Source organism: Armigeres subalbatus, chromosome 3 (genome assembly GCF_024139115.2).
Source record: "Armigeres subalbatus isolate Guangzhou_Male chromosome 3, GZ_Asu_2, whole genome shotgun sequence".
NCBI lineage: Eukaryota > Metazoa > Arthropoda > Insecta > Diptera > Culicidae > Armigeres > Armigeres subalbatus.
This window is the reverse complement of record NC_085141.1, coordinates 356,399,030-356,411,970: the sequence shown is the minus strand read 5'-3', so window position 1 is coordinate 356,411,970 and position 12,941 is coordinate 356,399,030. Positions and strand designations below refer to the sequence as shown.

Below are 12,941 nucleotides of genomic sequence, written 5' to 3'. Positions count from 1 at the left end.
CAGAAAAAAAAAGAAAAGAATAAAAATCTCTCTTCTAACCTCCTGAAAATGCTCCCAATTTGAGTGACCCAAATATTTTTTTTTGAAGGTTGTATTTTTTCTTGTTTTAATGTCATTAATAAATTTTTTGGAGTACATATTTTGATCATAAAAATGAGAGTATGTAGATCAATCGCTAAGAGTCAGAGAGGTTTGAGAGTCAACCTGTAAATACTCAAATATTTCAATCCGTAAAACACATTCGTGACGCATCTGCTGGCCAAAGGACACGTATGGCTTGCACCGAACTTCACAACAACTGAACAACTGATTTGACTACAAAGTTTGACTCGTCCATAATTTTTCATAGCTTTACGCGGTCTATACTGTCGTATGCTGCCTTGAAATCAACGAACAGATGGTGCGTTGGGAACTGGTATTCACAGCATTTTTGAAGGACTTGCCGTACAGTAATGATCTGGTCCGTTGTCGAGCGGCCGTCGACGAAGCCGGCTTGAAATCTTCCCACGAACTCATTCACTAATGGTGACAAACGACGGAAGATGATCTGGGATATCACTTTGTAGGCGGAATTAAGGATGGTGATCGCTCGAAAGTGCTCACACTGCAGCTTGTTACCTTTCTTGTAGTTGGTGCATATAACCCCTTCCTTCCACTCCTCCGGTAGCTGTTCAGTTTCCCAGATTCTGACTATTAATTTGTGCAGACAAGTGGCCCATCTTGATGAGCTAAGCTCCGATACTATCCTTACCAGCTGCTTTATTGGTCTTTAGCTGTTGGGTAGCATCCTGAATTTCCTGAGGACCATTCCTCCTCATTTCTGGTGGACTATGGTGCACAGTTTTACTTAGAGTCCCTTACTGGCACTCGTACGATGATCAGCCGCCCCTAACATGGAGAACAGACGCTGTTCCCACCGGGATTGATTACCCGACCTTCTCTAAGGTTGCTCTTATCCCGGCCAGCACCACGGGGAGGTGGGGATAGGAGTTGCTGGGTAGGAGGCTAAGGACCGCGAGATGGGGTCTATTTTATTCGTTCAGGTAGGCGAAGTACCAATGGTACGCTTTACCCAGCATTTGCCGTGCCGTATAAATAGACGTATCAAACATAAATTATATTCTTCGTTTGAAACCAAAGTTTTCGAACCCTCGGGAGTTTCTGTTGAAACAAATTTTGGACAATTCTCTTTTATTGCTGCCTACTTACCTTTCCAGTGCAATGGGCAGCAAAGGAATTTGTTAAGAGCTGATCTTCAAATTCTAACTCGCAACAAATCCAAATTTTTCATAATTGGTGACTTCAATGCCAAACACCGTTCATGGAATAATGCTCAAAGCAATTCTAATGGTAAAATTTTATTTGAAGATTGTTCTGTGGGATATTATACTATTCAACATCCCAATGGACCAACTTGTTTTTCTTCCAGTCGAAATCCTTCTACAATTGATTTAGTTTTAACGCATTCAAGTCAGCTATGTGGCCAATTAGTAACTCTTGCTGACTTTGACTCACCTTCCTGTGACGTTTAAAATTTCACAGGAAGCCATTAACAATCCAATCAGCTCTACTTTTAATTATCATAGAGCTGATTGGGATTTATATAAAACGTATATCGATAGGAATTTTGATGTTGACATACTTCTCGATACCAAAAATGATATTGATAATGCTCTCGTATCTTTGACAAATTTAATTTTCGAAGCCAGAGGCATTGCAATTCCTAAATGTGAAATCAAATTCAACTCCATTATTATTGACGACGATCTTTAGCTGCTGATCCGTCTCAAAAATGAGAGGCGAAGGCAATACCAAAGAACTCGTGATCCCGCGTTGAAAGTTATTTGGCGAGATTTGCAAAATTAATTTAAAAAGCGTGTCGCTATTCTGAGAAATACCAACTTTGAGAATAATGGCTCGAAGTTGGATCCCAGTTCGAAACCGTTTTGGAATTAAACGAAAATTCTTAAATAACCTCAAAATCCAATTCCAGCGCCAATTGAGGATCAGATTACACGGAGCTTCGAAGACAGTCTCAATCAAGAAAATGTTTTTAACCCTTCGTTGGGAATTAATTTGGATGAAGTGAGATCTATTACTAGAAAATTAAAAATATGAAAGCCCCGGGTGATGATGGTATGTTCTATATACTTATCAAAAAACTTTCTCTTTATCCTTTTTGGTTAATTTATTTAACAAATGTTTTTAATTTAGTGAATAAGTTCGTGGGAAGTTATCAAGCCGGCTTCGTTGACGGCCGCTCGATAACGGACCAGATCTTTACTGTACGGCAAATGCCGTGAAGGGCAGCATACGACAGTATAGACCGCTTAGAGCTATGGAAAATTATGGACGAGAACAGCTTCCCTGGGAAGCTTACCAGACTGATCAAAGCAACGGTGGATGGTGTGCAAAACTGTGTGAAGATTTCGGGCTAACACTCCAGTTCGTTCGAATCGGGCCGGGGACTAAGGCAAGGTGATGGACTTTCGTGCCTGTTGTTCAACATTGCGCTAGAACAGCAGTTCTCATCCTTTTTTCTGAGAGGTACCCCTTCGAACTTTTGCATGATTTGAGGTACCCCCTCTCGAAAGTAGGCTTCCAATCCTCTTGAAAACATAATTCCGAGCCCTTTGAAGGGAAGCTCCTTTAAGCTTTTGAGTCCCTTCAGAGTAGGCTTCCGCGCCTTTTTATTAGAGGCTTTTGAGCCTCTTCCCAGTCAACACAAGATTTTTTCCCTAGTAACATTTTGGTTTTATGCTGGTTTTATAACACTCTTGAAGAGTAAAGTATGGTCTTCAAGAGCGTTATAAAACTTAAAATGTTACTTGGGTTATGATGTCACATAAGATGCTAAAGTGGAGGCCATATAGGTACTTCCCCATACAATATGTACGTATATCGCCTCCACTTTAGCATCTTATGTTGCATCATATACGATTTTGTGTTGACTGTTTTGTAGAGAGTTTCTTGGAGGCGGTTTTCGAGCCACTTAAAAGGAAGCTTTCGTTGCATCTTGAAATAACGCTTCTGAGCCTCTTGATAGTATGCTTCCAAGCCTATTGAAAGAAGAATTCTGAGATTCTTGAAGCGAGGCTTTCGAGCCTCTTGAAAGGAGGTTGCCGAGCCTCTTGAAAGAAGGCTTCCGAACCACTTGAAAGCAGGCTTCCGAGTGAAACGAAGTGGAAATGTCCCGAGCGGAATATTAAGACGCTTCTACCACGATATATGAAGTGTTCTAAGCCGACGGCGCGGCACTGGTTTTTCGGGTTTTTAGTTCAAAACTCAATTACGGTTAGAATAAAACTTTATTATTTATGTATCACTTGTTTGTACATTTATAAACTTTTTTTACATTTATAAACTTTCATTACACTCATTACAATTAACACTTTCGTATAATTATAAACTCGAATATTTTCGTTTTTCAAACTTTTGCACTATTTCCCGTATGACAATGTCTTTCCCAGAGATACTAACACTTTTTATTTATCGATACTTATTCTGAGACTCTAACACCGATTCTCGATTTTACCGCGACGGACATTTAACTGTTCACTTTTATCTTTTTCAAGAAGTAAATTAATTTAAACTTAGATCTCGATTCGTGCACTAGTCACGAGTGTCGAGGTGTCTAAGGGACAACCCTGATTCAATTGGAGTGTTCGGTAGGCCGGCTAGGGAAACCTAGAAAGCGCCGAATTCCAATAAAGGTGCTGCTGAATATTTGGGACTGACCCCGAGCTTGGAAAAGCGCGCGGTATGTATAGTCAATCCGAGTTCTGAATTTCATAATGATTTCATGAATTGCATCAGACTGGACTTTGGACCCCACGAAAGGTCCGAGAATCCTTAAATAACGTAATCATTTTCTTCATCCCACATTTATCTGTTCAGACTATGTGGTTTTAATTTCAACTTCGTAAATATCCTCAATTTTTAGCTTCCATTCATTACTCAACTTTGCATTCTTTATGGATGCTCCCTAAAGTTCTCTTGCACGAAATGCTTAATCAGCTTATTTGAAAAATCCATAAATTCCGAAACAACTTCTTTTTTTTCCAAATTTTATACAATAGTTATTTAATTTCTTGTCATAAATTAGCTAATTCAGCCTTAATATTGGACTTCCATACTTTACGAAACATTGCCACCTTTTTTGGGTGTTCCCTTTAAAATTCTCTTGGAAAAAATCTGTTCTCTTTCCACTCTCTTAAACTCTCTTATTTCGAGCACACATTCAAGTGGCTACTTCAATTTACTAATGTATTAATTCATATATTTTTTTGTATAAAATGAGTATCTCTAAGTCCTGCCCCTTTTTTTACACCTAAACTTGAACATTGCTGTCTCACAGAGTAATGTTCAACAAGTCCCCAAAATGTTTCATAAGTATAATGCATGATACTACTAAACCATGGGCCCTCCTTAGCCGTGCGGTAAGACGCGCGGCTACAAAGCAAGACCATGCTGAGGGTGGCTGGGTTCGATTCCCGGTGCCGGTCTAGGCAATTTTCGGATTGGAACTTGTCTCGATTTCCTTGGCATAAAAGTATCATCGTGCTAGCCTCATGATATACGAATGCAAAAATGGTAACCTGGCTTAGAAACCTCGCAGTTAATAACTGTGGAAGTGCTTAATGAACACTAAGCTGCGAGGCGGCTCTGTCCCAGTGTGGGGATGTAATGCCAATAAGAAGAAGAAGAACTACTAAACCAACGGAGTTGTGAAAATCTTCACTTAAAAATCTGTATTCGAACCCAGCATGGGTTCTTTGTAAAACAGCGCACCATACCGCCGAGCTATTAACAGCTACCGCTTGTGTTACTCTTTGATGTTAAGTATACTCTTAAAAATCAATCAATAATTGTTTTCTCTTTCTTTCAACTGGGCTTTGAATTAAATTCCCCTTTCCCTAAAGAATCATTACCCTTTCGGGTCGGCTCTTCCTTATCCGAACCACTCAGACCCCAATATCAATATTTCCTTTCAAGTTTATATTGGTAAGAACAAAATCATGTTCTCTCTGTTTTTCATACTGGGCAACAGACCCCTTTATATTAATACACCTGTATACGTGTATGTAGATTCAATGAAGACTCTTATTGTCTCTGTCATTTTGGCTAAGTTATTATTCCGCGCTCCTCACCCAAACAAATTTATATACATTGCGCCAATGCATCATTATCAATTACGATCGCGGCTGTGTACCGCTATATCGTACACTGTCCAATATGTGAGCACGTTTGAACATGTCAATCCACCGCGCTCCAGTTAAGTAAATCTGACTAAGCTGTTTTCGACGGCTTCGCCAAACCGTGATATTTCACATAACTTTTAAATTAATGAAAAGTAAATTAACCCAACAATTCCTACATGCAACATTTTTAATTTATGTTGATTGTTTAAATTACTTTGCGTTGAATAATTGAATATATTCGGCCTTGTTTTTACAATATCTCACTGCTATCAGTATTTAAAATTGTTTTAGGAAGGTGTCGGCACATAAGGCTGTGCATATCCTTCCATCCCATCGAGTTGAGCATAGATAGTAGATTATGCTCAATTGTTTGCGCCGGAAAATCCGAGTAAATATATCGGTCAAACGGTCAAAAGTAACATGAATTATACTGTCAATAGTGATTTTATGCCAATTTAAAATAAACGATCGTGCATACGAAATAATATACATACAAGAGGGCAAAAACATTGCCACTGGTGAGGGACCAACGCCCGGCGATTCACATACGGAGCATCATATTTCAATTTTATTAGTGGCAAATATTTTACGCAGGGAGAACGTTCAATACCTTTCCCAACGTAATGGAACGACAAGTACGTTATTAAGGGTCAATGTGGCATAAAATCACTATTGACAGTATAATTCATGTTACTTTTGACCGTTTGACCGATATATTTACTCGGATTTTCCGGCGCAAACAATTGAGCATAATCTACTATCTATGCTCAACTCGATGGGATGGAAGGATATGCACAGCCTTATGTGCCGACACCTTCCTAAAACAATTTTAAATACTGATAGCAGTGAGATATTGTAAAAACAAGGCCGAATATATTCAATTACTCAGCGGGCAATGTTTTTGCCCTCTTGTATGTATATTATTTCGTATGCACGATCGTTTATTTTAATTTGTTTTGGATCAGCTGATCGCAAGTAAATGGGTCAGCTGAGTCTGTCTCAAAGTTTTACGCTTTCTTCTAGGTTTGGTTTAAAGATTCCTATTCCGTGATCTGATATGAGGAGTGATGAAGGATCTCAAGGCCGTTCACGAGTCCTTTGAAAGCAGGCTTACGAGCCTCTCGAATAAAGGCAACCTAACCACTTGAAATGAGGCTTCCGAACCTCTTGAAAAGAGGCTTCCAAGCCTCTCGAAAGGAGCCTTCCAATCCTCTTGGAAAAAGGCTTCAGAGCTTCTTGGAAGGAGGCTTTTGAGCCTCTTGCAAGAAGGCTTTCGAGCATCTTGAAAGGAGGTTTTTGAGCCCCTAGAAAAGAAGGCTTTTGAGCTTCTTGAAAAAAGGCTTCCGAACCTCTTGAAAAGAGGCTTCCGAGCCCCTTGGAAGGAGGCTTCCGAGCCTCTTGGAAGGAGGCATCCGAGCCTCTTGGAAGGGTGCTTCCGAGCCTCTTGAGAGGAGGCTTCCGAGCCTCTTGAGAGGAGGCTTCCGAGCCTAGGGAAAGAAGGCTTCCGAGCCTCTTGAGAGGAGGCTTTCGAGCCTCTTGAGAGGAGGCTTCCAGGCCTCTTGAGAGGAGGCTTCCAGGCCTCTTGAAGGAGGCTTCCAGGCCTCTTGAGAGGAGGCTTTCAGGCCTCTTGAGGGGAGGCTTCCAGGCCTCTTGAGAGGAGGCTTCCAGACCTTTGGAAGGAGGCTTCTGGGCCTCTTGGAGAGGAGGCTTCCAGGCCTCTTGAGAGGAGGCTTCCGAGCCTCTTGAGGATGAGGCTTGAGCCTCTTGAGGAGGAGGCTTGAGGCCTCTTGAGAGGAGGCTTCCGAGGCCTCTTGAAAGGAGGCTTCCGGGCCTCTTGAGGAGGAGGCTTCCAGAGCCTCTTGAGGAGGAGGCTTGAGGCCTCTTGAGATGAGGCTTCCAGGCCTCTTGAGAGGAGGCTTCCTGAGCCTCTTGAGAGGGGTGTTCCGATCCTCTTGAGAGGAGGCTTCCGAGCCTTCCGAGGAGGCTTTCGAGCCTCTTGAGAGGAGGCTTCGAGGCCTCTTGAGAGGAGGCTTCGAGCCTCTTGAGAGGAGGCTTCTGAGCCTCTTGAAAGGAGGCTTCCAGGCCTCTTGAGAGGAGGCTTCCGATCTTCTTGAGAGGAGTCTTCTGAGCCTCTTGAGAGGAGGCTTCCAGGCCTTTTTGCGAGGAGACTTTCCGGAGCCTCTTGAGAGGAGGCTTCCGAGGCCTCTTGAGGAGGAGGCTTCCAGGCCTCTTGAGAGGAGGCTTCCAGGCCTCTTGAGAGGAGGCTCTTGAGCCTCTTGAGGAGGCTTCCGAGCCTCTTGAGAGGAGGCTTCCAGGCCTCTTGAGGAGGAGGCTTCCGAGCCTCTTGAGGAGGAGGCTTCCAGGCCTCTTGAGAGGAGACTTCCTAGTCTCTTGAGAGGAGGCTTCCGAGCCTCTTGAGGAGGAGGCTTCCAGGCCTTTGAGAGGAGACTTTGAGGCCTCTTGAGAGGAGGCTTTCAGGCCTCTTGAGAGGAGGCCTGAGCCTCTTGAGAGGAGGCTTCCAGGCCTCTTGAGGAGGAGGCTTCCGAGCCTCTTGAGAGGAGGCTTGAGGCCTCTTGAGAGGAGGCTTCCTGAGCCTCTTGAGAGGAGGCTTCCAGGCCTCTTGAGAGGGAGGCTTTTGAGCCTCTTGAGAGGAGGCTTCCAGGCCTCTTGAGAGGAGGCTTCCAGGAGCCTCTTGAGGAGGAGGCTTCCAGGCCTCTTGAGAGGAGGCTCTGAGGCCTCTTGAGGAGGCTTCCGGGCCTCTTGAGGAGGAGGCTTCCAGGCCTCTTGAGAGGAGGCTTCCGAGCCTCTTGAGGAGGCTTCCAGGCCTCTTGAGGAGGAGGCTTCCAGGCCTCTTGAGGAGGAGGCTTCAGGCCTCTTGAGGAGGAGGCTTCGAGGCCTCTTGAGAGGAGGCTTCCGGAGCCTCTTGAGAGAAGGCTTCCGGGCCTCTTGAGAGGAGGCTTCCAGGCCTCTTGAGAGGAGGCTTCCGAGCCTCTTGAAAAGAGGCTTCCGAGCCTCTTGAGAGGAGGCTTCCGAGCCTCTTGAGAGGAGGCTTCCGAGCCTCTTGAGAGGAGGCTTCCGAGCCTCTTGAGAGGAGGCTTCCGAGCCTCTAGAGGTGAGGCTTCCGAGCCTCTAGAGAGGAGGCTTCCGAGCCTCTAGAGGTGAGGCTTCCGAGCCTCTAGAGGTGAGGCTTCCGAACCTCTTGAGAGGAGGCTTCCGAGCCTCTTGAGAGGAGGCTTCCGAGCCTCTTGAGAGGAGGTTCCGAACCTCTTGAAAGGAGGCTTCCGAACCTCTTAAAAGTAGGCTTTCGAACCTCTTGAAAGGAGGCTTCCGAATCTCTTGAAATGAGGCTTCCGAATCTGTTGAAAGGAGGCTTCCGAACCTCTTGAAAGGAGGCTTCCGAACCTCTTGAAAGGAGGCTTCCGAACCAATTTAAAGGAGGCTTCCGACCCTCCGACCCATACATTGTGCTGGTTGCGGAAGGCAGGATTCAATTGGGATTTATTGATCGCATTACATATTATGCACAATATAAATTTTTGAAATAGAAAATACACAATTAAATAGGGGCAGGGCCCGCCTGGGAAGCAGTGTTACGATAGACGGGGATACCTTCGAGGTGGTCGAGGAATTCGTCTACCTCGGATCCTTGCTAACGGCTGATAACAATGTTAGTCGTGAAATACGAAGGCGCATCATCTGTGGAAGTCGGGCCTACTACGGGCTCCAGAAGAAACTGCGGTCGAAAAAGATTCGCCACCGCACCAAATGTGTCATGTACAAGACGCTAATAAGACCGGTTGTCCTCTACGGACATGAAACATGGACAATGCTCGAGGAGGACTTGCCACGAGCTCGCCCAGCTCTACGGCGAACCCAGTATCCAGAAGGTAGCTAAAGCCGAAAGGGTACGATGGGCAGGACATGTTGCAAACAGCAACCCTGCAAAGATGGTGTTCGCTTCCGATCCAGCAGGTACGAGACGACGTGGAGCGTAGCGAGTGAGATGGGCAGACCAGGTGCAAAACGGCTTGGCGAGCGTGGGGCGTATTCGAGGATGGAGAGTTGCGGTCTCGAACCGTGTATTGTGGCGTTAACTTGTTGATTCAGTTTTATTTGTTTAGATGTGGACTAAATAAATAAAATGAAATGAATTCAAATATGAACCAAAAATCAAGTGAAGCTATTGTTTATTCAGTTGTACAGCTTACCGTTATTTCCCTATTAACGCGAATCTCTGCCAAAGAAATCCAATTTTTATTAGGCCCAAAAAATCAAAAGCAACATTATATCCACAGCCGCATGCACGTCGCTCCTTTGAAATTTTTCAGTGGTTTCTTACTCTCACCATGATGTTATAAACAATACAAATTGAAACTAATAAAACTGAGAGCGTTGTTTAATAAAATTCACTGCATTACACGTTTTTATAGCGCAAAAATCACTATTAATTTTGTCCTCGTCGCCAAATGTAGTATCGGATGCGAAAGTAAAACACGTGTCTTCGTTACAAACGTCAATCACACAAGACCCCGCATATTCCATGCCTACTATGATTATCTATATAATATTTGAATCCTGTATAGGTACACGTAACCGCCAGTAAATCTCGATCGTACAATATGCTCTTCGACTAGGAATCATAGTTTCATGAAAAAATTTGGAAGAATTTTTCGTTGAAAATTTAATAGCAATTCTCGTAGAAATCCAAATCTTGTCTTATGTAACTTCAGTTTCGCTTGGAAATGCAAATTGCTTTCCAGTAGACCATAAAAAATCAATAGAAATTTTAAAGAATTCAATTTAACACGTAAAAGAATAACATCAATATCAATAATGAGCATTTTTTTGTTTTTTCATAACTTTGCTTACAACAATCCGATCGCTTCGCAACAATAACTGTCTTACAGATTAGGAGATATTCTATGAAATCTTCGGGTTGACTATATTTAAATAGCTAATGGCCTTACGAAACGATCTTTCACATGTTTGGTGATATCCATACAAACATCAAACTGCTCATGCTCAGTCAAATTGCAACCGATTCAGTTAACAAGGTTCAAGCATAGGGGAGCGAAGAAGTAAAAATTTGAATCACTCTAAGCTCATGCTCAAACCAGTGACATAGGTAATCAAATGAATTATCTTATAATCTATTTTACGTAATTTACGTCGGGCGGTCGTATCTTGTATATAACCCTTCTGATTTGTTGTCCCTCCCACGCTTCGGAAAGTAGACGCTCCTCTGGAGGCAAATGATGTGTTAGTCAGAACAGCTATTATTATCGACATAGACCTTTCAATTTTTGTTTCTTATCAGACACATAATTCCAGGAAGAAAACAACGCAAGTAGGTATACCGAATGTGTACGTGCGATCTAAATGGTGCAATTATAAATGCGGAATAAGTGGAAATATAATTTAAATTAGAGAAAATCGACATCGTTAATGAGCTAAACAATTGTTGTAATTGATCTAATACTTATTATGCAAGAAAACTTTTTTTCTTGTTCATGCTTTCATGTACCTTATCATAAAAGAAATCGGTCTATACCATCGCCAGATCAATATAGGGAATTGACTATTCTTGATAGTCATTTATTATTTTTAGCTATTTACATTGCTAGTTTGCAAAGATGCCGTTCATGTTCCGCTGAAGATTACGCCGTATGATGTTACGTTTACTTTTGGGGACGCGTGCACTCTTGAATTACAAATTCCATCTCGCTCGAACTGGGTTTAAGCAAGCGTCGTTTTGACAGCAGCATAAGCAGTTCGTGTTAAAAACAGTTTAAATGGTGAACGACAGGGATTATTTCGGATATCGCAGATATCAAAATCGAACAACGATATTTGTACTAAATGTGCTTCTACATTTCTTTAAATCTACACTTCTTGTTTTAGGAATTTCTTCTAGCCTAAGGCATTTAGCTAAAGTAAGCTTTCAACCTGATGGTGTCATGCATTTCCAGAGTTATAATTGAGAGCTGTGGGTGTCAATATCAATGAAAAAATTTGTAAATTTCTATGGCAAGCAGAATTACAGTCTTTACTCACTTCACTACAACTAATTTTATTTCGTAATACTAAATGTTTGCGATTGTCATGAAGCTATGACTTGAAAAACGATCATAAACTACTCAGATCAATTGCAGTCTTTTAACCAATAATGGGCACTATGCATATGAATTCAAATTGAGCACATCCCTGTTGTCAATCAACGCGTCTACAAGTTTGTGTCTCAAATGTTCTCCATCTTGGTATCCAATGTGTCTCAGGAATCCATAAACGCACCGGCCTTCACCATCGTAGCGCAAATGCAGCACGAATATGTTACCGGGCGGAACCATCACCAGCATCTGCTTACTATCCTCTGGCAAGCAACTTCCGAACTCCTCGATACCCTGCTCTTCCGGTTTGGACAGTACTCCAAACTTTTCGTGAATCACCATGAAGACGTGCTGCATGTTCGTTTTTACAAATGCCAACTGGAGCTCCGTAGTGCCCGACCCGAGGCCTTCCGCACTGCCATCAATTGTTCCGCCACTGGGACAGTTACGATCCGAATACTGGTGGAAAAAGAACGCTGTCGCGAAACCACCCACCAATGCCAGTGCCAGGATTAGCCAAACTACGATGAAAACCGGAGAACAACATCGCCTTCTGGCATGGAAATCTTTTTCCGCCATATCGTACTGCACTTTATTCATGACGAAGCGGGATGATTGCGGATCCGAGTGATACTCTTCGCGCGGTGTCTCGAATGGGACTGATTCGATGCAATTATCCAGCGGTGTATTTAAAAGAGGCGGAGCAGTTAGCTACTGGACTGGAGGACGATGATCGCAAATCTGATAGCAGTGCATATAGCATCGATGCTATTAGGGTGCAGATCTAATTTTAGTCGTAGTACTGCTGCTTTATCAAAACGCGATTGAAAAGACGCATAACGGTCGGTTTTAGTAACCATTACTCACGACATATTTTTGAAGCTTAGAAATATACATTTCTATGTTACAAAACAGTACCATTTCAATGATTGAAATGAAGTGGCTGAAGTGCAAACTAAAATCTAAATTGAATAGATTTTTTATTGCTATTATCAAATGATCTATTAGGTTCAGATTTGGTGAATATTTGATTGAATATATTTTCATATGACGGAAATCGACGCTGTTTAAAAATCAGGATATTGCCCTATACAGAATTAATTACATTATTATTGCGATTATTGCCACAGCGATGTTGACGTGTGCTGTAACAGGAAAACTGAACTTTCTGGTTTTGTCTGCATTTCTGGGTTATTGCCGCGTAGTGAGCTTACTTTCGTTTAGGTAAAAATAAACAGTTCGAAGAATCTGATTGAGATGTAATCTGATTAAGCTTCAATCAGTTCACTTGAATTTTAAATACATGAGGAGTTATAAAGTCATAAATCACATGGACAGGATCTTTCTTGGGCAATTTCACTTGTTTGGAAAAATTCTTTAATAACGTTCTCAACCTTTCTCTCTCTGTGTAACACTTTTTTTTTAATAAAACATGGAAACTTTGAATGGTTCGATATACTTTTCGGAACTCCTCTTCGCTTATCTAAACGCGACATAAATTATGGAGGTACCCTTTCAGCCTTGACTCCAGCCAATATGCTAAAATCAAGTGTTCGTGGATATTCTTATCTTTCAATGATTCACTGCAGAAAGTAATCGGAACTCAGACAGCTTTCGTAGATAAAGGAGAAAA

General features: G+C 42.4%; 1 protein-coding gene across 1 annotated transcript; it reads right to left on the bottom strand.

Moving 5' to 3' along the window:
* Positions 1-11,057: 11,057 nt before the first annotated feature.
* Positions 11,058-11,980, bottom strand: LOC134223289 (uncharacterized). The gene has a single exon (XM_062702440.1). It carries the CDS (start codon positions 11,906-11,908, stop codon positions 11,375-11,377), a length of 534 nt encoding a protein of 177 aa, XP_062558424.1. The 5' UTR covers positions 11,909-11,980; the 3' UTR covers positions 11,058-11,374.
* Positions 11,981-12,941: the final 961 nt, after the last annotated feature.

Bases quoted from the DNA above. Each gene is read 5' to 3' on its own strand.
- LOC134223289 (XM_062702440.1), bottom strand. From the start codon at position 11,908: ATGAATAAAGTGCAGTACGATATGGCGGAAAAAGATTTCCATGCCAGA.